At 51.5% G+C, this 26,426-nt stretch overlaps 1 protein-coding gene across 5 annotated transcripts in view; it reads right to left on the bottom strand.

Moving 5' to 3' along the window:
- Window positions 1-26,426, bottom strand: part of BNC1 (basonuclin zinc finger protein 1) — a 54,484-nt gene that overhangs the window by 7,206 nt on the left and 20,852 nt on the right. For 2 of the 5 annotated variants that reach the window (XM_058736404.1, XM_058736405.1), the window contains exons 3-6: window positions 25,793-25,942; window positions 5,862-5,961; window positions 4,346-4,581; window positions 365-2,181 (exon numbers count right to left, since the gene is read on the bottom strand). In XM_058736404.1, the coding sequence (XP_058592387.1) occupies window positions 365-2,181; window positions 4,346-4,581; window positions 5,862-5,961; window positions 25,793-25,837 (2,198 nt within the window). In that variant the 5' untranslated portion in view covers window positions 25,838-25,942. Of the gene's footprint in view, window positions 1-364; window positions 2,182-4,345; window positions 4,582-5,861; window positions 5,962-23,566; window positions 23,766-24,631; window positions 24,756-25,792; window positions 25,943-26,426 lie in introns of those variants that run through there. The other 3 variants (XM_058736406.1, XM_058736408.1, XM_058736407.1) reach the window with 3 other exon arrangements.

Raw genomic sequence — 26,426 nt, 5'->3', positions numbered from 1 at the left:
AAGAAAATCCACGTGTAGGGAGATTAAAAAAAATAAGATTAGCAACAGGCTCATGTCATTTCAGATCAGGTTTTGTGGCCAAGGGCGTTTAGATTTGGAACTGAGAATTCAGGAATGCGGATCCGTAGAACAGTGTTTCTCAAACCGTGGTCCCTGGAACAGCAGGAGCGGTAATCCCCTGGGAACTCAGAAATGCAAACTCTAGGGCCTCCCCCCTCCCCACCATCTCCTGACCTGCTGAAGCAGAAATTCAACAGGCAGGGCTCAGACGTATGTGTTTCAACAACCCTCTAGGTGACTCAGACGCACTGTAGAGTTTAAGAATCGGTGCCTTGGGAGACACGATTACCGACGGGTGTCTTACCTGTCTCTGCTCCTGCGCGAGGGGAAAGTGGCGTTACAACCTTCCACTGTGCACACGTGGGTTTCCCTGGCGTGCATGTTCTTGTGGTGCATTTTCACGCCGCAGGCGTTCTTAAAGGTCTTCTTGCAGACGTCGCACTGGAAGCGGTTTTCTTCCTTCTGCCGGCCGAGTGCACGCTGACCCGCGACGTCCGGCTCTTTAGACTCTTCGAAACAAGGAAAAGCCATCCCTCTGCTGGACAGAGCGCCCAAGAGCCCGCCGGCCAGCAGGTGCTGCTGCAGTCTGATGTAGTCCGGAAAGGGCACGCAGGGCTCCGTCCCGGGTGTGAGGTGAAGCTCACGGCCGCCGTCGTCCGGCCCCCTCGGCACCGCGGGCTCCTGCTTAGCCTCACTCTCCGCGCGCTGCGGGGCCTGCTCGGGGCTTCTGCTGATGGCCCCGCCGGCCTTCGTCCCCGAGTCTCCGCGGCAGCCCCTCTCTCCTCCTGACCGCGTGTCCTGGTCCCCGGGGGCTCTGTCCGACCGAGGACTGCAGGCCTCCGGCTCGTCCCCGCGGGCCACCCGCGGGGGCACGTCTTCATCCGAGCTGAGCGCCTGCCTCTTCTCGTTGGCGATTCCCACGGTCTCCTTCTCGATTTTGATGGGCATACTGGACTTCCGGGATTTCTTCTTGGGAAGGGCGTCCAGCGGCCCCTCGTTCGACACCAGCTGTTCCGGGATGGAAGAGGACAGGAGAGGCAGAGAAGGCAGCACCCCGGGCGTGTTCGCCAGCTCGGCCGGAGTGGCCGGGCTGCGGTAGAAAGGCAGGACCGGCTGGACCGTCTTTAGGTTGGGGAAAAGCACCCCGTTTTGCCCAAGGCTGGGGAAGGCCGGCTGGCCCCCGGAAGCCTCCCCTGCACCGAAGCCGGCCAGGGGCCTGCAGTCAGCAGAGCTCCCCGTGAAGGCCGGGCGTTCGTAGCCGTCCGAGGCGGCCAGGTTCAGGCTGCTGCGCAGGTCTTTGTCCCTGTTGTTCCTGTTCATGGGCATGTGCAGCCGGGGGTTGGGGTTGGCGCTGTGGCGGTTCCGGCTCCTGAGGGAGCTGAAGACCATGTTACAGCCCTCGATGGTGCACTTGTGCTTGATCTTCAGGTGGACGGCGTTGTAGTGGATCTTGAGCGTGCCCTTGTCGTAGAAGGTCTTCTCACAGGCCGTGCAGAACACCCGGCCCTTCTTCGCGCCCAGGCTGGTCCTCTCGGGCTTCGCTTTGGCCTCGGGGGACAGCTGTGTCCTTTCGAGCTTCGTGACGATGTTGTACGGGCTGGAGTCACTCAGATGGGCGTTGTCTTCCTTTTTCGTCACCGGATCCGGACAGTTGAGACACTGCTCTCTTTCCACCTGAAATGGTGTGGAGCTGGAGGTCACGAAGCCACTGCCGGGGAAAGGTCCGTGGATGTCCTGCTTGGGGTCCTGACTTTGGTCCTGACCGTGCTGCTCGGGCAGGGACCCTACGAGTGTGGGAGGCACAGGGTTGAAGAACTGGAAAGGCAGCATGAAGGTCATGTTGTTGATGAGGTTCTCAAAGGGGTGCAGGCTGCTGGGGTTCCCCTTGTCCACAGGAGCGGGGAGGCCGGCACCCCTGTGGCTGCAGCTCTCGATGAAGGCCCTGATGTCCACGTTCGCCGTGGACGGCGGGATGATGACGGACCGCTCTTCTTTTTCCTGAATTGCCATGAGCTCCGCGATGGACTTGGTCTCCCCAAAACGAAGGAACTGCTGCAAGGTGGCCACCTCCTCCTCGCTGGTCATGATGCTCCAGTGATCCAGCACCTTTCCCGACGCATCCTAAGCCGGAATTAAAAAGCGCAATTAATTTTACTGCTCCTCGCCTTCTTCTCTAGAAGGAGTCACGCGGTCAGGGCCCCCACGAGCACCGCAGGGCGCCCTGGCGCATACTGGAAAACAAAAACGAAACGCCCCCCCCCGGACGAGCACAGGGCTCGCGGAGTCCGGCCCCCCCCCCCCCCCCCCCACTCACACTACTCTCCTAGGCCAGAGACTCTGTGCAGAAAATAACCTGCACCAATTATAAGCAGTGGTCCAGAAGAGAGAAATAAAATTATATTACTCAAGCCTAAGGGAAATTAAGTGATTATTTTCCATCTTACTTCAAACCAATTGGTTGTCTGGCATTAGGCATAATCCCCCCCCCCCCCAAATTAAAATATGTATCATTTGAACAACAGTAACTTCTTTATCTAAAAAGTATAGACAGAGCAATCAGGCCTAGCACAGCTCAAGTATTTATTTTGCTGCGAGTTTAATAATCTTCCCAAGCAACTCACATCAGAAAGCAAATGAACCTGTATTGATCCACTGGCCGTGTTTGCAAAGCACAGATTTAATTACACTGGAGTGTTGGAGATCTTTCAAACTCTAGCAAGGCCTAACTTTTCCCAAAACTACAATAAATATTTTATCACAGAACATGTATTTGATGGCCTACTGAGATCTTTCACAATGCATGTAAGAGTTCTGAAGATGATGAGGGATGTAACATCATAAATTTTTGATGCACTAGAGGTTCAAGGTAATTGATTCCATATTTTTAATCCCAACACTAGAAAGCAAGATTATTAGGATCATTAAATATTGATCTATGTCATAATGTAAGATCATAATGCTACTCTACATAAAAGGTTGCTTTGAGCCTGCTGGGGGTCCTGTATCCAAGGTGAGCAAATATGCCTTCAGAGGAATACTGTGGGCGTCGGGGTTAGAAAGAAATGGGTTCAAATCCTGGGTTGGCCACGTATGACCTGAGTGGCTTTGGCCACGGTTCAGAGGCACTTGGAGCCTCTGGCTTTTCAGCTGGAAAACGGGGATAACTGACCTGCCTTGTGAGATTTTACCGGAAGAAGGTCCAGGTCGATAAATGGTTGTAAGTGTTTGTGTTAATGACACGGCCTACCTGGAGGAGACTGAAGCGAATGTCTAATCATCCCCGTTTCAGGGAAATTGTGACATTTCCTAGTGTGGATGTCAAAGCAAGAAAATGTCAAAGCAAGAAAAAAGCTGCAGCTGTGTCAGATGTCAGAGAAATGCTACCATTCGTATCAGGAAAGATGTCCTTTGCTTGCAGATAATGACACGTGAGGCCTACCTCCACGACCTGGTCGAGGAGGAGGTAAGACTACTCTGCAAAATAACGGAAAGGGAGAAGGGGAGGAGGGCACGGCACAGCCGAGAGATGAGAACACGTGCGGGGGCCGGAAGGGAGTCCAGGAGCGAGAGAACGAGCGGGAGCCGGAAGGCAGACACATCCCAGGAGGGTGGAGCCTGGGAAGGAAGACCAGAAGTGGGGCAGCATGAAGCCGTAACTGTCCGCCGTGTGGTTCTGGAACTCCCGTTCTCCCCCACCCACACCCTCAGTAAAATCTGGCACAGACAGGGCCTTGTGTCAGTAGGTGGCTTGGGGACAGTAACGTGGGGCAAATGCTTCATTGCAGGAGGGCCGGCTTGGTGGAATCTGAGTCAGAGAACATGTAATTGCTCCCACGTCCGGAAGTTTTACGGGTATCTGGGGGAAAGCACTGCGTTTTCCCCAGAACACGAGGTGGGGGCTTAAGCTATTAGAAAAAATTTTTAAAAAGATTTTTTTAAGTTTATTATTATTATTTTTTATTTTGGGAGAGACAGAGACAGCATGAGCAGGGGAGGGGCAGAGACAGAGGAAGAGAACAGAGAATCCCGAGCAGACTCCACACTGTCAGTGCAGAGCCCAGCATGGGCTCGAACTCCCGAAACCATGAGATCATGACCTGAGCTGAAATCAAGAGTCAGATGTCAGATGCTTAACCAACTGAGCCACCCAGGCACCCCAGGAAAAATATTTAAGGGAATGATGCCCACCAATGACTGGAGCACTACAGGCGACCGGGTTCCATCATTTACTGGAACGTGGATTCGAGACGACGTTCCAGAAGAACCACGGCCATGCTCACCATACCTGTAGCACATATCCACGGATATAATCCTGAAGGGTCCAGTCCAGGGCATGGAGAATCTGGAGAACCTCATCTTGCTTCAACACGCTGAAGAGCCGGTCCAGTAGGATTTTCAGGCGAACAGGGATGGCCTGGGTCCCGTACAGCATGAGGCTGCTGATGTCAAACACCACATTGGACTGAACAATCTCCACCTGGCTTGTGGGATACACGGGAGGGATCCTCAGCTTGCTTAGAGCTGAAAAATCAAATTGAAGAAAAGAAAGTCCATTTGTAAAGATCCGACTTCTAAGAGAAACACGGAGAAGGTGGCAGGCTAGTGTGAGCTCTCGGGTATGTGTTCCAACAGAAAAAAACAGTAATATGCAAATGTTAACAATCTTTTTTTTTTTTTTTAAGTTATTTTGAGGGAGAGAGTGAGTGCGTGAGCAGGGGAGGGGCAGAGAGAGAGAGGGAGGGAGAGAATCCCAAGCAGGCTCTGTGCTGTTAGCATGGAGCCCGACGTGGGGCTCAAACTCATGAACTATGAGATAATGACCTGAGCCGAAATTAAGAGCTGGACACTTAACCGACTGAGCCACGTAGGCGCCTTTGATTAACCATAGTAAGAGCTATCAGGCTCTAAATTATTCACAAGAACTTCTAAAATAAAACGGCCCGGCTTGAGATTCTTTTTTCTTCCCTGTGGCATCCCTAAGGAGTAAGAAATAGCCCCACGTAGGACAGACGCAAGGACAAGGAGTGAAGACAAATGCAGCAGGTGCATAATCAAAAGATAGAAAAATCAGGAAGAACAGGGTCTGCTGGTGAAGATCTGACAGATCTGGGCTCGTGCCCTCGTCTGTCACCAGGCTCTGCCTTGTCGTCCAAGTCATCAGGCTTTGCCGATTTAAACCACCGAAATCTATGCCGTCCAATGTGACAGTCATCAGATCAGGCACGCACAGGTGCTTAAATTTGTCACGCGTTTAACTCTACTGAATTATTTTTACCTTATTAAACTATTTCATTCATTAAATTCAGTCAAACTGGAAACGGAGTCCTTCAGCCACACCAGTCACGTTGCAAGTACTCAGCAGCTGCACAGGGCTGGTGTGGGGTTCCGGGGTTTGGCAAACTGAAATGCGGGACGCCCAGCTACACACGAACGTGGATTTCACATGAACAATGAGTTGAGTGGGATACGTTTATACTAAAAATATTCACGGGGACACAGTTAAGCTTAAGTTGTTTGTGTCTCTGAAATTCACATTTAACTGAGCATTCTGGGTTGTATCTGGCAACCCTGGAGGCCGCTGCACGAACTGCTGTTGCTGCAGAATGACCCAGCACACCCCTCACGCAGGGTCGTTCAGGTTCAAAGGGATTGTACACAAAGCTCCTGGCCTGTTAGCCAGAGATCGGGGCCACTCATAAGGGTTCGCCGTCTGAGAAGGGATTTAACATTAGCCTTTCCCAAACCACTCTAGGTTATTCCGAGGGGTCACGACAGGCCACGGGAAGAGGACACATAGTTACCGTGGGCCACCCATCCGTGTCTGCACTGCTCACACTGGCGGTGGTTGATCTTCCCCGGCTTGAAACTCTGGCAGCTACAGTTGAGAGTGCAGCCGATAGCCTGCGGGAGAGAACACAGGCCCACGGGGAGCGTGAGTGACACACGCAGGGCTTTGCCGAACACCACGCGGTCGGTCCTCCATTCAGTGACATTCGCCGAGCAGCGCGTGCCCGCCGTGTCCCAGACCCAGGCGGGTACGCGGTGCCCCGGGAAGACGGGAAGACGAGCAGCGGCCCGGGAGGCGGGGAACACGTCACCAGCTGCTCTGCATGCGACAATGGGCCGGGAACCAGTTCCGTAAGAGGAGAGCGCGGGCTGGGAGGGGACACCTTGCTTGTTAGTAAGAGCACGGGAGGGGTGAACAGTCCTATTTTCGCCAGTCTCTATGTTGATCAAAGCAGTCGCCCCGGGCGGTGACACAGGGGCCGCCCTGGATGATCTGAAAGAGTGTGATCTGAATGGAGAATTATCCAAATGTGGACGTGGTTACCCCCCCAACGTGTGGTAGAGGCTAAAAGTCCACCCAGATGGTGGACACGATGTGGCCAACCACACTGAGGACGACTCCCTGATTCCACCCTCTGGGCTGTGTGGCTCACAGCCCTGTGCACACGCCCAGCTGCACGTTCAAGTGCTGTGCGTGTGTGGGGGTGCCCGGTGTGCAGTGGGGAGCATGGCGGGGGTGCCCGGTGTGCAGTGGGGAGCACGGTGGGGGTGCCCGGTGTGCAGACACACGGCTGAAAGAGAAGACAGGGAGGTTCTTGTCAGCTAAGTTCTAGTATGAACAACAAGCTTCCCATATATTTCTAATTTTTTTTTTCAACGTTTTTTATTTATTTTTGGGACAGAGAGAGACAGAGCATGAACGGGGGAGGGGCGGAGAGAGAGGGAGACACAGAATCGGAAACAGGCTCCAGGCTCCGAGCCGTCAGCCCAGAGCCCGACGCGGGGCTCGAACTCACGGACCGCGAGATCGTGACCCGGCTGAAGTCGGACGCTCAACTGACGGCGCCACCCAGGCGCCCCTTCTTCCCATATATTTCTAAGATGAATTCCTCAAAAGGGGATAGAGGCCTGAAGAATATAACGTTTTTACTAAAGAGAGAAAGCTCTCACGGGAGTCCCGACACGGAGGCTCCGGGGAATAGCCACTGGGTGGAATCCGCACGATTCCGGAGAGCCCTGAACCTGGGGAGTGCGTGTGTGCATTTGGGGGGTTCCTCCATCTTCCAATTGAGGGGCTGTATGGGTACAGGGAAGGGTAGGCTCCATCCCAGGACTCGGGAAACTCAGTGTAAGGAGGGTATAACCAGTCGTCACTTAAAAATCAGTTGCTGCCGGGATTGTGGAAACGGTACAGACACTTTGGAAAGCAGTCTGACGGTTCTTCCAGAAGTTAAACACGGGGTTCCCATATGACCCAGCAGTCCCACCCCTAGGCACATGCCCAAGGGAAATGAAAAGACAGGCCCACATAAAACCTGGTGCCCGAATGTTCACAGCAGCATAACACTTATGGTGGCCCGAAAGCAGAAACAACCCCAATGTCCGTCAACTGATGAATGGGTACACGATGGAGTACTATTAGGCCGTGGAAAGGAACAAGGTGCTGCCGGGTGCTACAGCACGCAGGGAAAGATGCTAAGCGGAACAAACCAAGGACAAAACGTCACAGGTTGCAGGATTCCATTTACATGAAATATCAAGGTGAGGCCAATCTCCTGACGTTACCAGGGGCTGTGCAGGTGGGGAGGAGGGACGGTTAATGGGTGGCAGTGGGGGGGGTGGTGGAGATATTCTTTTTGTTTGTGCTCGTCTTTTTATTTATTTTATATATTTTTAAAAGTTTATTTATTTATTTTGAGAGAGAGAGCGGGGAAGGGGCAGAGAGAGAGGGAGGGAGAGAATCCCAAGCAGGCTCTGTGATGTCAGCAAAGAGCCTGACGTGGGGCTCGATCTCATGAATCGTGACATCATGACCCAAGCTGATATCAACAGTCAGAAGCTTAACTGATGGAGCCACCCAGTCACCCCTATTCTGATCTTTTTAAAAATAGCTTTTTTTTTTTAAAATTACAATTTTGTTAATGTTTTTATTTATTTTTGAGACAGAGAGAGACAGAGCATGAGCGGGGGAGGGGCAGAGAGAGAGGGAGACACAGAATCCGAAGCAGGCTCCAGGTTCCGAGCTGTCAGTGCAGAGCATGACACGGGGCTTGAACCCATGTACCGTGAGATCATGACCTTAGCCAAAGTGGGACGCTCAACGGACCCGAGCCACCCAGGCGCCCCAAAACACAGCTTTAAATTGAGACAGAATTCTACCATTCAGCCACTTAGAGTGCACCATCTGTGATTTCTAGCACATGCACAGTTGTGCCAACATCATGATCTGATTTCGGAACGTCTCCATCACCCCCAGAAGGAGTCCTGCATACAAACTTGACGGTGGACATACGTATTCACTTCTATTTCTTCCGGGTACATTCCTAGGAGTGGAATTGCTGGGTTACCGTGTAGTAACTCTGCTTAACTTTTTAAGAAGCTGTCAAATGGTTTTTCAAAGTGGCCGCACCACTCTGTATCCCCTCCAGTGATGCACGAGGGTTCCGATGTCTCCACGTCCCCAACACTTGTTGTCTGTCTTTTTTTGTAACAGCCATCCCACTGGGTATGAGGTAGTCTCTTACTGTGGTTTTCATTCGTATTTCCTTGATGGCTAATGCCATTCAGCATCTTTTCAGCAGCTCATCGCCCATTTAGTTGTAGATCCTCCCTAGGGACACATCTATGCGGATCCTTTGCTCATTTTTCAATTGGGTTGTGTTTTAGTATTGAGTTGTAAGAGTTCTTTATATACTCTTGGTACAAGTCCCTGAACAGGTTATGATTTGCAAATATTTCCTCCCACCCGTGGATTATCTTTTCACGTCCCTCATGGTGTTCTTTGAAGCACAGATGTTTTAAATTTTGACCAGCGATGGGGAGCCTGGGTGGCTCAGTCGGTTGAGTGTCTGACTTCGGCTCAGGTCACAGTCTCGGTTCGTGAGTTCGAGCCCTGTATCGGGTTCTCTGCGGACAGCTCGGAGCCTGGAACCTGCTTCAGATTCTGTGTCTCCCTCTCTCTCTGCCTCCCTTCCCTACTCATGCTCTCTCTCTCTCTCTCAAAAATAAATAAACATTGAAAAAAAAATTTTTTTTTAAATTTTGGCCAAGTTGCTTTTTTAAGGTGAAGGAGATGGATGCTTGCACATCTCTGGGGAGCACAGTGGAACCACTCCATTGGATACTTTATAAGGGTAAATTTTATGGTAAGTAAACTGTCTTAATAAAAATATTACTGAAGAAACCAGGCCATTATACTCCTATTAGAATGGCCAAAGTCCAGGGGCGCCTGGGTGGCTCAGTCGGTTAAGCGTCCGACTTCAGCTCAGGTCACGATCTTACCGTCCGTGAGTTCGAGCCCCGCGTCGGGCTCTGGGCTGATGGCTCAGAGCCTGGAGCCTGCTTCCGATTCTGTGTCTCCCTCTCTCTCTGCCCCTCCCCCATTCATGCTCTGTCTCTCTCTGTCTCAAAAATAAATAAATGTTAAAAAAAATTTTATAAAAAAAAAAAAACAACAAAGTCCAGAACACTGACAATACCAGATGCTCACGAGGAGAGCAACAGAGACACTCGCTCACTGCTGGTGGGAATGCAAAATGGTGCAGCCACTCTGGAAGACGGTCTGGTGACTTCCTACCAAGCCAAACGTACCCTCACCGTCTGACCCAGAAATTCTGTTCCCTGGAGTGTACGTCCACACGAAAACCTGCACGTGGGTGTTTTACAGCAGCTTTAGTCATCACTGCCAAAACTTGGAAGCACCAAGATGTCCTTCAGGGGGTGAATGGATAAGTGAACTACGGTCCATTCAGACAACGGAATGTTGTTCAGTGCTAAAAAGACACGAGTTGTATCAAGCCATGAAGAGACACAGAGGAACCTTAAATACATATTGCTAAGGGAGAGAAGGCAGTCTGAAGACGCCACCCACTATGTGATTCCAGCTACATGAACCTTCTAGAAAAGGCGAAACTATGGAGGCAGTAAAAAGCTCCGTGCTTGACCGGGGTTAGGTGAGGGCAGGGGGCTGTGAACAGGCAGAACACGGAGGATATTTGGGCAATGACAATACTCTGTGCGATATACTATAATGACGGATATGTGTCATTATACTCTTGCCTGAACCCAGAGGGGGTACACACCAAGAGTGGATTCTAACGTAAACTGTGGTCTCTGGGTGATAATGACATGTCTAAGTGGGTTCATCAATTGTCACAAATGTACCCTCCGGTGGGGGATGTGGATAAGGAGGGGGTCGCTGGCCATGTGCGGGGCCAGGGGGTATATGGGAAATCTCTGTACTTTCAATTTTGCTGTGAACCTGAAAGTGTTCTAAAAAATAAAGTCTTATTTCTTTATTAAAAAGTTTTTTTAGGGGTGCCTGTGTGGCTCAGGCGGTTGGGCGTCCGACTTCAGCTCGGGTCATGATCTCGCAGTCCGTGAGGTTGAGCCCCACGTCGGGCTCTGTGCTGGCAGCTCGCAGCCTGGAGCCTGCTTCGGATTCTGTGTCTCCCTCTCTCTCTGACCCTCCCCCGCTTGCACTCTGTCTCTCTCAAAAATAAATAAACATTTAAGAGAGAGAGAGAGAGAGCGCGCGCACGCATGCACCAGTGGGGGAAGGGCAGAGAGAGAGGGAGACACGGAATCCGAAGCAGGCTCCAGGCTCCGAGCTGTCAGCACAGAGCCCGACGCGGGGCTCGAACCCACAAACCATGAGATCATGACCTGAGCAGAAGCTCAACCGACTGAGCCACCCAGGCACTCCCAAAATAAAATTTTTTTTAAAAATCAGTGAGCTGGCTTAAATACAGGTTAAAAATCTCCCTGATTTGACGGTTATCTATGACTCCCTTTGGATTACAACGGGCCCGAGCAGATCAATCAGACAAGAGCTTCTCAGGCGAAGGAACAGGGCTGTTCATAATGGAGGTACACGGCCCACAGCAGTGCGTTACCCGATCCCTCCCAGAGGCTATCGGAAAACAGAAAACACGTTTGCTCTTTGTAAAGCCATCCAATATCCTACAGAGAACTCCCTGTGATCACAACGTCCTCTTACGGTAATAATCCATGCCTTCTCCTCCGGGGTGATACCATCCCGAGGCGGTGAACACTGGCCTTGGGGGGGAGGAGGTATATATATAAAGCACAGAAACACATACATAAACAGAACACCAGAATGTGGTATAATACTAAAACTTCCCTGGGTGGGCAGGGCGGGGGCACAATTAGGAAAATAAAAAATCTAGGCTCCTCGGGTATATGGGGAGTAATGACAAAAAGATTGAGAAATACTGCTTTAGAGCCAGAAATTATTTCACCTTCTGGCTACAGAGATTCTACTCCTGTCCACATAAACGGATGTGTTAAATACACAGACGCATACGTCTATATTGCTATACACGTAATTACATAGTTATCTCGACTGGGAGGAGGAAAATGAGGACCGGGTTAATGCCTGTTACACACCGTCCCAAGAACCGGAAAGGCACCCTTCGTTTTGTTTGGAGCCCACCTAATATGCTGTCCGGATTCTCAAACGTCCCTGCGGCTCTGAACGCCAGCTGACCAAGGAAGCAGCCCTCTGTGTTCTCCACGGCCACCAGCATATTCCGCACTAAGCCTCTGCAATATTTCACAACCTACCTTCCCATCGACAGGGCTGTTTCAAAGGAAGTTTCGTTTTGTGTTTACATTTCTTGATTTTTGAGAGAGAGAGACAGAGCATGAGCAGGGGAGGGGCAGAGAGAGAGGGAGACACAGAATCTGAAGCAGGCTCCAGGCTCCGAGCCATCAGCCCAGAGCCCGATGCGGGGCTCGAACTCACGGACCGCGAGATCGTGACCTGAGCCTAAGTCGGACGCTTAACGGACTGAGCCACCCAGGTGCCCCTCAAAGGATTTTTAAAAGCAGAAAAATTCTTATTTGGGGATCCTGTCCCTCAAGATGCCATTCATTCTTTGCCAGCAAGATGCTGGAAGTATACACAGAAAATTCACATTCACTGATGCAGAAAGTAGGACCCTGCTCCAATCAGAGAAAAAAAGACGTGCTTCAGCACATACTTCCTCTCCTTCCTGAAGATTCTGCTTAAAAGGCTCTCACTCAGGCAAAGCCTCAGGAAACTCTGGGTGATCCCACCTCGGGCCCAGCACGATGAAACTTCAGACGAAACAACTCCAGGCACATTTCATAGCCTGAGATTCAAACTCACTTTTTCTGTACCTCTTGACATCTGACTCAGGGTTTTTCAACTTCAGCATTATTGACATTTTGAGTCCAATAATTCTTGGTGGCGGTGGCTGTCCTGTGTGCTGTGGAATGACTGCTACGTCCCCAGTCTCTGCCCACCGATGCCACAGAAACGCGTCTCCCTCTTACGGTTGTGAAAACCCCAAATCTTTCCAGACTGCGGTCAAGACCCACTGACCTATCCTGACTATTCGCTTTTAGCAGCTTCTAGTTTAGGGACAGATTTGTACCTATTGGGACATAAACCCAATGTATGAATGCTGTTTTTTAAAAATGTTTATGTATTTTGAGAGGGGGAGAGAGAGAGAGAGAGAGAGAGAGAGAGAGAGAGAGAGCATGAGCAGGGGAGGGGCAGAGAGAGAGGGAGAGACAGAACCCGAAACAGGTTCCAGGCTCCGAGCTGTCAGCACAGAGCCCGACGTGAAGCCCGAACTCACAGACCATGGGATCATGACCCGAGCCAGAGTCAGACGCTCAACCAGCTGAGCCACCCAGGCGCCCCATGAATGCTGTTTTATAAGAAATATTCATGTGGCTCTATATGAACCTATTTGAATAAGGCTTAATAAAGCTCATTATACATCCATGGAGATACATCTCAGAGGAATTATTTATGAACTAAAAAAAAGCTAATTACAGTGCCTTAAGAAAACTTCTGATATTAAGGGCCCAGGGTTTTCCCACTCGTATCGGAATTCCCACAATGTGGCAAAAATTATAGCACCGTTATTTAAAGACAAATTAACACTTCTAAAATGAAATCAAACCCGAAGATTCTAATTACAGGATGAAAAGTACTCATGCAAATCAATACGGAAAACTCTTAAAATGTACATCCTTTCCTTAGGAATTCTAATACTTGTTCCATTCTTCAGAAACATAAAGCAGATGTTTTACAACATTCTGAACTCATCAAGACATGATGATTGCTTTTTTATGCACTCATTTAAAAAAAATTTTTTTAACGTTTGTTTATCTTTGAGAGACAGAGAAAGAGCATGAGCAGGGGAGGGGCAGAGAGAGAGAGAGACACAGGATCCGAAGCAGGCTCCAGGCTCCGAGCTGTCAGCACAGAGCCCGACGCGGGGCTCGAACTCACGAAACGTGAGATCTTGACCTGAGCTGACGTCAGACGCTTAACCGACTAAGCCACCCAGGCGCCCCTAATTTATTTTATTTTTTAAGTAATCTCCACACCCAACGTGGGGCTTGACCCCGAGGTCAAGAGTTTCATGCTCCACCAACGGAACCACCCAGGCGCCCCTTTACACACTCATTTTAATCAGACTATTTCTGAATTGTTACTAGACACTTTGATGTGCCACCAATCAACATCCCAGGTTCTGGCGTGCTCGTCCGTAACTGTCACTTGTGCTCCAGACATCACCGATGCCCGTGGCATGTGACAGACGAGTGGTTACCTGCAGCGTCGGGATGGAAAGCTGGGACCTCGTTTTTAGGTTCTGTGTGAGGGTCTGTCCGTCCCTCCCTCCTTTCCCTGCTCTACGTCCAGTTTGGGGACCAGGCGTCCGGTCAGGACAGGCTGCCTTGACTCGCCAGCAGCAGCGGGTACCCGCACGGACATCCACCGCTGGACGGTGCAGGCCTCCGAGGGGGTTTGAACGACGGGGCTGCAGAATAACGAGTGTCCCTCCGCTTCAAAGCCGATTTCATTTCCTGTACGTGCAGACGTTTTCCTATCACTCAAGATAAGGACTTCAGCGGGGACAGTCTCAGGGAGAGGAAGGAACAAAATTTCACACAATTTCAGCAAGACTCTTCGGGGTTTCCAGGTCCACGGGGTTGCCTCTTTGAGGGGAGCCGTCTGTGAAGCGGCTTAGACACAGGATCGAACTGCGTACCGGCCGGGCAGCTGCGTCGGCTCCCGGTCCTCACTCTGCCCCGTCCGATATGGTGGCCGCTCGCTACCGTCTAAGTCGTTCAAATGGCCAAATTTAAATGTGGCTACTCACGCTAATTATAATAAGACAGAATTACAAGTTCAATTCTTTGGTGACACCAGCCACGTTTCGGGCGCTCAGCAGACGCATGTGGTTTAGCGGCCACCACACTGGATGGTGGAGATACAGAACGCACCCGTCATCACGGAAAGTTCTACCAGACGCTTCTGAGGCCAACGGTGAGGCGCGGTGTCCTTCCGGCGTCTGCCCTCCGCGTGGTAGCGTGACTTAACAGGTGCTCTCACGTAACCCTCCCTACGTCGTCGTGGGGAGGGGATTATTCTCAGGAAACTCATATTTATATGGAAGGTCAGTGATTTTCCCAAAGTCGCACGGTTGGTGAGCTTTCCTGAGCACTTAACCGCGTGCAAGGTATTGCACGAAGCATGCTCGTGCACTCATTTCTTTCTTCCAACCTCCCTGGGAGGTAGGTAATACTATCCCCATCCTAAGGCTGAGGGAGCCAAGGAACTTGCGGGCTAGCAGGGTCGTCTCCAATCTGGACACTGGAGGCAGGGTATACCTTGAAACATCCATATTCGGTGCTAACCACACTTACACTTACGGTTTCATCTAATGCCTACGGCAGCTCGGAGACTGAGGCATTATCATCCTGCAGTGAGGACACCAAAGTTTCACACTCTCAAGAGACTTCATAATAAATGAATAAGCGGTTACTGAACATTAATGAGCCAGGAACTGTTTGTTCGAAACTCCGGGGGTTAAAGTGTTGAAGAAGACGGACGAGGTCCCTGCCCTCCAGGGGCATAATCCCGAGGAGACAGAAAATAAACAAGTGAATAATCCGCACCATTTCCCAGGAAGCTAGTGCTATGAAAAAACGACACAGAACGATGCCAGCAATTTTACTGGGTGGCATGGCGGGATGGGGTATAAGTAAGTGCCTTTTCAATATTTTTAAGAACTATTTTTTTTTGAGAGAGAGAGAGAGGAAGTGGGCAAGGGTGAGAGGAAGAGGGAAAGAGAATCCCAAGCAGGCTCCACACTTAGTGTGGAGCCTGCCGTGGGGCTGGCTGGATCCCACGACCCTGGGATCATGACCTGAGCCGAAACCAAGAGTCAGACACTCAGCCAACTGAGCCACCCAGGCGCCCCAGTAAGTGCCTTTTAGATAAGGTCATCACCGAAGATTTTTGAAGTGGTGACATTTGAACAGAATCAAGGGATGGCTAGGAGCCAGTAAAGACCTGGAGAGGGAGGAAAGGTTTTAGGGCAGAGGGCATGACAAGTGCAAAGGCCCTGAGGCACAAAAGAGGCTGAGTGCTCAGGAACAGAAAAGGAGCCAGAACCTATGCAGACAGAGTGAGTAAGGTTAATGGTAGGAAATGTGGGTCAGAGAGGTGGCAGGAAGCATTCTGCAGAGGACCTTGTGGGGCAGGCCGAGGAGTCTGGAGTTTGTTCTCAGTAATCCTTTGAAAACAGATATGAAATGAGTATGATTTGCCTGTTGAAACGATTACTTCCGGAGGCAGAGGTGGGGAGCCTGCACGCCTCGCCCCTCGCCACAATGAGGCTCTTTCCCAGGGAGGTGGTAAAGGGTCCTGGTGGCTTCAGGTGACTTAGGTCTTACTTCCCATTAAACCACAAAACCTTCAGCTCCATGCCTTGGAGTCTGACTGAAACAGGCTGGATATCTGTTTCTGCCCACCCTGGAGTGCTATCAGCCATATTAATGAGGATACACAGGTAAGAATCGCAGAGACCGATCGGTACAACCAGAGCGTTGAATCACAGCAAGGTTCGTGGGTCCTCTGGGCTCTGGTGGTCTGACTCCTCCACTGACAGAGCTACCAAAAATACCTATTACAAAACCCTCCATAAAAGTTGCTGCACGATGAATGGCTCCAAAAAGAGGCAAGGGACCAGCTGAAACCCCAAACCAACACCCAGCTGCTAGCAGGGGCCGGATCCTTCGTAAGCCCTGCACTGGTGTTATCTGAGAGAGTAATGAATGAATCGAGACGGCAGCGGCACGGTGCTTCCGAATTACAGATGCCCACCCCATAGCCTTTCGTCTCATCTTCCCTTCTGAGTCTCTGCTGGGGGCCAGGTGACGAAGTACTGGCCGATGGTATCCAAGTAGGAGTTACCAGGTGGAGCTTTACAGAAAACCCCTTGTAAATGGGAGCTGAGTCAGCTGGGACACCTCTTTGCTGTCCTCCTCCTTTCATCCTGGGATAAGAATATGATGGTTGGACTTGAGATGCCATTTTGTGACCATGAGGCAACTCTGCGGTCATGCCCTGGGGGACGGCTGCGCAGGAAGGATGGCGACTGTTATTGGGAGCCTTTACTAGCAGCCAAAAGTAGTTCCTAATTTATACACAGGCTGTCTGCTGGCGATGGAGAGGGCCACATAAAAATCGTGTAAAAATGCCTAACTAGGAGAAATCACCAAGGCCAAGTTTAGAGCCTGCTGCCCTCTCTTAAGTGTGAGATTCCAAGCCTGTGCCAGATTCTCGGTGATAAGGATCATAAAAAGCCAAAGGACCCAATCTGCTAAATCACAAATCACTTTTGAAGTCATTAGGCTTTAGAATAAAACTATTTCAAGTTTTTCCAAGCCGCGTTTTTAAATGCTGATACAGACGATTGTTAGTATGTTTGAGCCTCAGAAGAGTCTGGTGCAGATCAAACCGTGCCAGTCAGGATCTATAACACGAAACACCTCCTAAGGCAGCTGGACCACCCTCAGCTTATGGGGAGGGGACCTGGTTTCTCTTCACTTACAGCAAAATTGTCACCCCATTCTCTCTGTGGCTGCAGAGACAGCCTTCGGGGGTTCCGGAAATTGCATCATTCAAGGAGGGGTGGGGGGAGGTCTCTACCTCTTAGATACATTCTGTGCTGCTTCTTTTAGGAGAATTTGCCTTTTTTTTTTTTTTTGCTCCCTACCTCTTCTCCTCCCATTTTTTCTCTAACTTCTTTCGATTTTTAAGTTTTCCACTGTTTTCGTTACATACGCCAACTTGCAGAGGCACAACTAGGATTCTGAACGCAGTATCATCATTTGCCAGATGGGCAACAAGGACAACTGGGAGGAAGAGAAGAGAAAGGCCAGGTGGGCTTCTCGTAGAAGGCAGCTGGCAGCATTGGACAGAAGCCCACCTAGGGAGAGACACAAGACCAGACGTTCATGCCATCTTTCTGCATGAGTAGTTAACGAAGTGATACAAATTTACTTAACAAATTGCTTTTGTTGGCGGTGGTGGTTCTCATTTGTTTTTAAAGCATCTACTACGTACTGATAATTACAAGGAGCCTCCCGGGGATACAAAGCTGAGGAACTCCCAGTATCTGTCCTAGGGGGTGTATGTGTTCATCAGGGAATAAAATTCGACAGCTCGACTGGTCAATGACAGCAGAGAATAAAGTTTTTGAATTTGTCAAAACCTCACATGATTCATTCACTATATTCAAATCTAGAAAGTCAAGAGATACTAAAGACAAATGAAAAAAATCATTGGCTGCCTTTAGGGAATGGTAGGGAACCAATTAATTGTCCCCAAACCTGGTAAACAAAGGGATAGATCAAGTATAAATCCTTAAAAAAATTTTTTTTTAATGTTTATGTATTTTTGAGAGAGAGGGGAGGGGCAGAGAGAGGGAGACACAGAATCCAAAGCAGGCTCCGGGCTCCGAGCTGTCAGCGCAGAGCCTGACGTGGGGCTCGAACCCACAAACTGTGAGATCATAACCTGAGCCAAAGTCAGATGCTCAACTGCCTGAGCCACCCAGGTGCCCCAAGTATACATCCTTTTTAAAAAATTGTTTATTTATTTTGAGAGAGAGACAGCACTTGTGAGCTGAGGAGGGACAGAAAGAGGGGAGTGGGGAGAGAATCCCAAGCAGGCTCCACGCTGTCAGCATAGAGTCCGACACAGGACTTGATCCCACGAATTGTGAGATCACGACTTGAGCTGAAATCAAGAGTTGGAAACTCGGGGCGCGTGGGTGGCTCAGTCGGTTGAGCGGCCGACTTCGGCTCAGGTCACGATCTCGCGGTCCGTGAGTTCGAGCCCCACGTCGGGCTCTGTGCTGACAGCTCAGAGCCTGGAGCCTGTTTCAGATTCTGGGTCTCCCTCTCTCTCCGCCCCTCCCCTGTTCATGCTCTGTCTCTCTCTGTCTAAAAATAAATAAATGTTAAAAAAAAAAAAAAAAAAAGAGTTGGAAACTCAACCGACTGAGCCACTTAGGTGTCCCAAGTATACATCCTTTTTTATACAAATTGTGCAAACCACTGACGAGACAGAGATTCCCTTTATAGAAGTATCTAGTGAATAAATAAATGAAGAATTAGAATACTACCATTCCACAATTCCTAATGTAAAAGTTGGCAACCAGGTCAGTTGCCTCTGATTGGAAAGATACGTTCTACTACAGATGGGGTGTTCTTATGAAAAAAGTTCAGATCTGGAGTGTCTGGATGGCTCAGTCGGTTAAGTGTCCAACTTCGGCTCGGGTCATGATCTCACGTTTTGTGAGTTTGAGCCCCGTGTGGGGCTCTGTGCTGACAGCTCAGAGCCTGGAGCCTGCTTCCGATGCCGGGGATCCCTTTCTCTCTGCCCCTCCCCTGGTTGCACTCTGTCTCTCTCCCGCAAAAGAAACATTAAAAAAAATAAAAGAAATAAAAAAGTTCAGATCTGAATCAGATCAAGCCCCTTGGTCAACTCTAGTGCGCAGAAAGTGCAGGGGACAGAGGAACAACCATAACGTAAACAATACCACAAGGAAGCAGTCACTAATTCAGACTGGGGGGCATTGTATAAAATAAATGACCCAGCTTTTTCAACAGATACATTGCAAGGAAAAAGTGAAGTGTAAACCTACAGATTAAGAGAGACAACATATGGACCTTATTTGGATCCTGGTAAGGAGACACCAATACTTGGGGCACCTGGGTAGCTCAGTCAGTGAAGCGACTAACTCTTGATTTCGGCTCAGTTCACGATCACCTGGTTCGTGGGACTGAGCCCCACGGGGGGCTCTGCGTTGACAGTGCAGAGCCTGCTTGGGATTCTCTCTCTCCCCCTCTTCTCTCTGGCCCTCCCCTGCTGGCTCTCTCTTTCAAAATAAGTAAAAACATTAAAAAAAAAAAAAAAAAAAAGAACATGTACTGACCTTCAAGAGTTATGTTAACTTTTTTTAATATTTATTTTTTTGAATGTTTATTTATTTTTGGGAGAGGGAGAGAGAGACAGAGATAGCGTGAGTGGGGAGGGGCAGAGAGAGAGGGAGACAAAGAATCAGAAGCAGGCTCTAGGCTCTGAGCTGTCAGCACAGAGCCCGACGCGGGGCTCGAACTCACGGACCGTGAGATCATGACCTGAGCCGAAGTCGGACGCTCAACCGACTGAGCCACCCAGGCACCCCAAGAGTTATGTTAACTTTTATAGGTGCTGCATGAGGCCAGGGGAGGCTTCCCCCACGAGGCAGCAGGTGTGCCCTCCTCACCTCGTGCAGGAAATGCCATGGTCCTAGGCTCATTCCGTACATGAGTGTGAAACCCAGGAGGCCAGGCCACAGAGTAGAGGCTTCTGTCCCCGGGCCACGAGAGCACACCTCGAAAGGCAACAGCAGGTAAGCTGAGCGTGTGCTGTCCAGACCGGCAGCCAGGCCTGTTGGCTTCGTGGAGCCATCGGGATTCCCAGCCGCAAGGAGACACCCCTTTCCCATGAGCACAGTTGTAAAAAGGGACCCGGGAAGCCTCCGAAACCAGGAGGCATCATTTGCAAATACAAAACCCCCACCGAAGACCCACCCGACAGAATCTGCTTTCTCACTGCAAGCAGGGGGATGAAAAGAACAGAGCCCGGGGGGCTCAGGGCTGGGAGAAGGGTCTGGAAGGGTCTGGCAGAGGAAGGGGCAGCTGGGAGGGAGCAGGTACAGATGTTGGGCCAAGTCTACCTGTGAGGAGAAAGCACACGCGACACCCTTGCCCCCTTCTCGTGCTGCTCGTCTTCAAAGAGGATGGTGGGGGAAATACTCGTTCTTTTGATCTCTTTAAATCAAAGTATAAACTCTGTGCCAAAATCATCTAACAGCTGTGCCCTTTTTTCTTAAAATTATTAGTTCTGAAAACAGAAAATATAAAAAGTAGAAAGATATGCAAATGTTACTTTATGAACCTAACCAATTATTTCTTCATTAAAAAAAAACATACCTAACAACAACAACAACAAACTGTATGGAAATAAAAGGATATGTACACATTTTCCCCCCTTTATAACCTAAATTTGGGAGGACCTCAGAGGCAATCTTCAGAAACCTTTGGTAACAAAAAACAGAGGGACGTTATAGGCGTAGGGAACTTTTGAACGCAAGAGACAGCTCTGGGGGAAAACACACAAAAACCAACACAGAAAAAGGACATTTGTACTTCAGGATAATTTTCACGAACGTAGCCAGTTCTACGAGCATTGCAACTTCACGTCCATTGCAAGATAACAATGAAAGGGTGAACATTTCTAAGTAAAATTTTGCAGACACTTCTTTTAAGGGCTTAACGAGAACTCGATTTTCAGAACTGAGTGTTAAAAAAAAAAAAAAAGAAACAAAAAGCGACCTTAGATTTTTCAAAATGAAATTTTGAAAAAGAAAAGGCCAGAGTTTGCAAATTACCGTCCTTGTCACTGCCTTAAAAATCCAGCCTGGAGAATCACGGAGCGCTCGAGTTGTCCGTATAAAAATGTTAGCTTCGTAACGAGTAACGGGAGAAACCATCAGAGGGCTACGGGACCAGGCTAGTGCTTCTGGAGGCTGGCGCAGAGATAGAAACTACTCGTGATGTTTGTTTGGGTGTATGGAAGGATCCTTCAAGGAAGAGTCTGTAAGGGGAGACAAACTCACACAACCAGATGCAACTGAATGAAAGTTTACCTTCACGGAGACGGTCATTTCCTTCCACATAGGTTGTTTGGAGCTGGCCTTTACAACATTTTATCCCTCCGTCTCTCTTTGCCCTCACGCTAGCCCTGTGAGATCATCCCCCCAAGGCAAACTTCTCCTATGATTTGCTAGGCTGGTTTTTAATAATGAGTTCAGGCGTGGCCGAGAATGGCCCTTTTCCCTGCAACACCCAAAGTTTGAGAAGGCCCCAGGTTGGAGCATGGCAGAATGGGTCTGCTCTTTGTTTCGATCCACTGTTTTTCTGTTTTTGGTTTTGGGGGATAAAAATAGGCACGTGTCCATGCAGAGAAAGGGGGCTACACCGGGAACTTAGGATTTCCAGAATTAGGAGAAAGGGCTTCAAAGGATGACAAGATAACAGAAGATAAGGTTTTCAGGTGGAAACCAATTTAAAAGAAAAAAAAAAACCCACAAAACTTTCCAGATGTCTCTTCCGCGAAGAACCCAGTTATCTTTAACATCTCACAGATACGGCATCAAAAATAAAAGAGGCAAATAAATAAATAACTACAATAAAAAAACCCTGCAATAGGGTATTTGGAGGAAGGTAATTAAAAAATATACTGGCTCTCTAAATCTTGGTCTTAGTTATCCAAAAAAAAAAAAGTGCGGCTCAGCAATGAGATTTCATCTAACCTAGGGTATTTCTAGGTCTTCTTGAACAGGGCTGTTTCTGACAAAAGTTAACTCTAAATGCCATCTGTAGAGGTGAAAACTCACGGTGGGGGGGGTAAAGCTCCCTCCTCCTGCAAGTAATTTACCTTACGGAAGCTTCAGGGCAAGCCACTCTCTTAATGGCCACTGTCAAAATAGCTTCTAAAGCCATATACAAAGGCTAAAAGACACTTCTGCCCCTCACCCCACATGCAGCAATTTAATTTTACCGACAAACTGAACTTTCACGATGTTTATGTTTATCCCTAGGCATTCATAAATGATAACGGTATGCTTAAAGAACAATTATGATTTGTTCTGCAGGGAAATCTCTATGGCTTTTCTCACCCAATGGGGTGGATCCTCCTTTCCAAGCTGAGGGTTCTCAGACACAGAACATGGGCCTGCGAGGCCGGCCTAACGGCTGCGCGAGAGAGTTGCAACAATAAACAAATAAAAATAACGCTCTATGCAAACCTCACGCTTCCCCAGGAATTATTTCATGTTGGTTAACATTTCTGATGTGAATTATTACCAGAGCAAACATGATTGTTTCTCATCTTAGCAGGGATCAAGGGCCAAATAACCCCTCCCAACTTACCACTTTCTGACTGGAGGAGGGGCCTCTAGCTAAATCCTTGCTATTCTGAATGGAACAGCATTTACAGGTACGGATGATTTTCCAAATGAAATTATGCAGGTGTCTGAACATAATTATGAGTTCCCAAAGCATGAGCCGTGCCTGAGCTCAGAGAAGATTTCACCACCTTTTCTCGGCATTGAACTAGAACAGGAACACGTTCAACCAACAGTTGAGTTCAAATAGTAATACTTTCTCGGTGAAATTAAAGTTAGCAAACCTATCAGATAAAAAATCAAATGATGACTCACATGTTACTCTTTTAGGTACACCGGAAAAGATAAAGTTATCAACAATATTTACCAGAGCAAAAATGGTGTCTATCTGTTCACACCCATTTAACGCAAAAATCAGAATCCTGACCAATTGCTAATGTTTGAAGTAATGTGTTTTGTTTTTTTTTACACGACATCCGAGAATTTTATTTTGACATATTACACTTTAAATGAGGTTTTAATAATATATATCAACGTGTTCGGGAAGGGACAATTTGAGAAGCCGGTGTATTTATCACTGAGCAGAAGTTTTAACACGTAAGCATCTAAGTGCAAGCGAAGAGTCTAAGGGATCTTCTGAAAAGATCCCGTGAGCTCTAACAGCAAATTAAAACGAGAAGCAAAGAATGAAAAGGCACCAGAAAAAAAAGGAGAAAGATAATCTGCCCAACACTATTTTTCAATTCACTTACTGTCAAATCAAAAATCTTTGTCACTCTGATGAGAATATATTAAAAAACAAAAAATTTGTTGCTACATCTGCTGTGTGGGCCCAGAGCATGCAGGAACACATGTTTTCCCCAGCACGCGCGCGCGCACACACACGCACACACTCACACTCACTGACAGGGATTCCCAGGATACCACTGGGGCCTTTTTTTAGGCCCCTTAAGTGTTAACAGCAGAGGCCTGGCTGCGACCAGGCGTCTGGCCCGGTTTAAATGTGCCCTGTCTTCAGCAGAGCTGCGGTGAACACGGCCATAAACCTAGGGGACATAACTGAACCTTAGAGTGTCTGACACTCACCTCTCCCCCCCACCCCCCAGCCTCAACACACACACACACACACACACACACACACAATTTTACTCCAACAATTAAGGCTGCTAGCTGGCATTCCATTTAACTGTCAAACGGCGACCGGTGGCAGCCCCACGGCCACAAAGAGATGCCTTAAATGAGAAGAGCATGTTTCTACACCGCATTTGAGAAAGTTTGGCTCCGAGCTATGCACTGATTAACATCAGATCTCCTCCTTCCCTCGCCTCTCCGCAATCTTGTCACATCTGGCTGACAAATCCGTAGGGGCCGACGCAAAGCCAGGCGGCCGGCGGCGGGGCTGGGGTCTGGCGGGGGCAGGGGCGCCCGAGGGGGCAGGGGACAGGCGGCGCCCCCCGCCCGCCTCCCCGCCCGCGCGCGCGCGCGCCCCTGCCCCCGGGAGCCGACCCGGCGCTGTCCCCCCACCTGCCCGAGTCCCGGCTGGGCTCGGGGCGCGCGGGCAAATCAGCGCCTCCGCGGGGCCGGCCGCCGTCCCGCCCCGGCTCCCGCCCGCCGGCTCCGCGGCCCCGGCCCTCGCGCCTGCAGCCCGGCGGCCGCACCCCCTCCGCGCCCTGGCGTCCCCGGAGCTGTCGGAGCGACCCGTCCGCGGCGCGCTTCGCGGGGCCTCGCGAGAGATCGGGCGCCCCCGGGCCCGCACGTCTCACACCGACCCGAGGTTCCCGCGCGCCCAGTTCTCGAGAAACAAAACCCGGGGAGGAAGACGGCCCGTGGCGAACAGCAGCTGTTCCGGCGCGTGCGAACGGCCTCGGCCTCGCGGCGGGGGCGCCGAGGGGCCGCGCGGGGCAGGCTCGCTCGCCGCGGCCGCCCGGGCCCCGGGCCCCGGGTCCCGGCCGGCGGGCGCCCCCGGGGCTCGCGCGGACCCCGCGCCCCGGACGCGCCCAGGCCGCCCCGGGAACCCGCCCGGTCCGCGCGCGCGCCTGCGGCTCGGGGACGTCGGGCGGCGACGGGTCCCGGCGCCCCGGAGACGCTCCCGCGGGCCGGGCCGCGCCGCCGCGCAGGTGGCCCTCGGGAGGTGGCCCCGGGCGCGTCCCCGGCTGTGCCGACGGAGCCCGGCCGAGCGGCCCCCCCCACCCCCACCGCCCCGCCCCGCGCGCCGAGGGGCCCCCCGCGCCCGGGGAGGGAGCCGCGCTTACCTCGGCCATCCTGCGGCCGCTGCAGCGCCGGGGCTACCGGCGCGCGTCCCCGGCCCGGGCCGCCCCGCGTCCGCCCCGGCTCGGCGGGCGCCGCCGCATCCAAGCTTCGGCCGTCGGGGCCCGCTGCGGCGAAGTGGGCGGCTCCCCGGGCGCCCCGGCCGCGCGGCGCGGTGGCCGCCCCCGCCCGTCGCGCACCGCGTGTGCCCGCACGCCCGCCCCCTGGCGCCCCGGGGGGTGCCCCCGCCGCCCCGCCCCGCCTCCCCACCCCCCTCGCCGGGCCGCCGCGTCGCCCGAGGCCGCGGGCGCCCCCGCGCCGCCCGGGAAGCGCCTCCCGCCCCGGCCGCCCGCGGCCGCTCTAACTGGGCGCAGCTGAGGCGCGGGCCGTGCCCCCGCAGACGGCGGAGACCTCGCCGGCGGCCGGCGCGGAGGTGTCTGCCCCCGCCGGGCTTGAAGGCACTTGTCGGCGGAGACCCAGACGTGTCCGTGTTTGCCTCTCCCGGGGAAGGGCGCAACGCTCTGAAGTTCTCTGGCTCCCGTCTCGGGGGATGATTCTGCCGCCCTACCTACCCCGGGGCGCCCTCGGGGTCCCACCGCGGCCAAGAGGAGGGCTGCGCCACCCTCGCCACCAGAAAGTTTACTTCCGGAGGAAGTGTGGGTGCGTGGCCCGGGAGGTGGAGAGACGGGGTCCCCAGGAGGCTCCAGGAGCTCAAGAAACACCCCTCTCCCCTCTTCCTTTCGTGCCCCGCGTTACAGCCCCGGCTTTACCACGGCCCCGGGACAAGTGACTTTGCTCTCTGAGCCTCGGTTCCTTCCACTGTAAAATGGAATTCTAGTTTGACCTCTCCTATTGGGCGCTAAGGATAAAGTGAAGTGAAATGTCCCGGAACGCCAAACAGGAGCTTGGCCCCCAGGGACAGAGAGGGAGGAGGCTTTGGGAGAACCGGCTTCCTGGGCCCCAGTGGAGAAGGCTTCACCCCAAGCTGCTGACAGAGATGGCCCACAGCTGCTGAAGCGGGGCCCTGACCAGGACGACACAGAACCCGAGGGGGATCGGGCCTTCTCTCCTCTCCCATTTCAGTTCCCTAAAAGATTCTCTAAAAGCTGGGCGCAGGGGGCGGGGCGGGTGCCCTGCTTCCCCATCCTGCCCTGTATTTTACCTACCTTGCTGCTGGTGTCAGTCCTCGGGCGGGGGGAAACAAAACCCATCCTCGGTCTCAGGTGGGGGGAGAAGACGTGAGATGAACGGGGAAAAGCAAGTTGCTGTCAGGTGGACAGAGGGTGCCAGGTTCTGGCTCCGAAAGGCGCAGACCCCTGAGGGGGAAGAGGAAGGAAAGGAGCAAACGGGGCGTATGTGGAAGAAAGCGTGGGTACCTGGGCTCCTGGGTGTCCCGAGGGCCCTGCTGCCTCTCCGCAGGCTGGACACACATACCTGGCCTTCTGGCCACCTAGGTGCCCTTCCTAGTAGGTCTGAGGTCACCTGCCTTACAGGTACTGGGAAGATTCGTGCTTTCTCCCGTTGGCTAACTGTAGCAAGAAGCTTCGCTTGGTGAATTCCACACCTAGACTGCTCACCTTCCACTCTTCTGCGGACTCCCCCGTCCCCACCAGGGTTCAGCATTCAGGCCTTCTTGCTCCTCTCTGCCTGTCGCGACACAGCGCATCCTTCAAGGCCTTCCTCAAGTGGCACTGCCCCTCAGAAGCCTGGCCCCCCCCACCCCCCCCACCCGCCAACCCTTCCCTGCACTGCTTGTACGTGCCTCTCTTACCGTGCTTCTGGCGTTCTCTAGCCTGGCTG

Source organism: Neofelis nebulosa, chromosome 7 (assembly GCF_028018385.1).
Source record: "Neofelis nebulosa isolate mNeoNeb1 chromosome 7, mNeoNeb1.pri, whole genome shotgun sequence".
Lineage (NCBI taxonomy): Eukaryota > Metazoa > Chordata > Mammalia > Carnivora > Felidae > Neofelis > Neofelis nebulosa.
The sequence above is the reverse complement of the archived record's forward strand: the minus strand, read 5'-3'. Positions and strand labels throughout refer to the sequence as shown.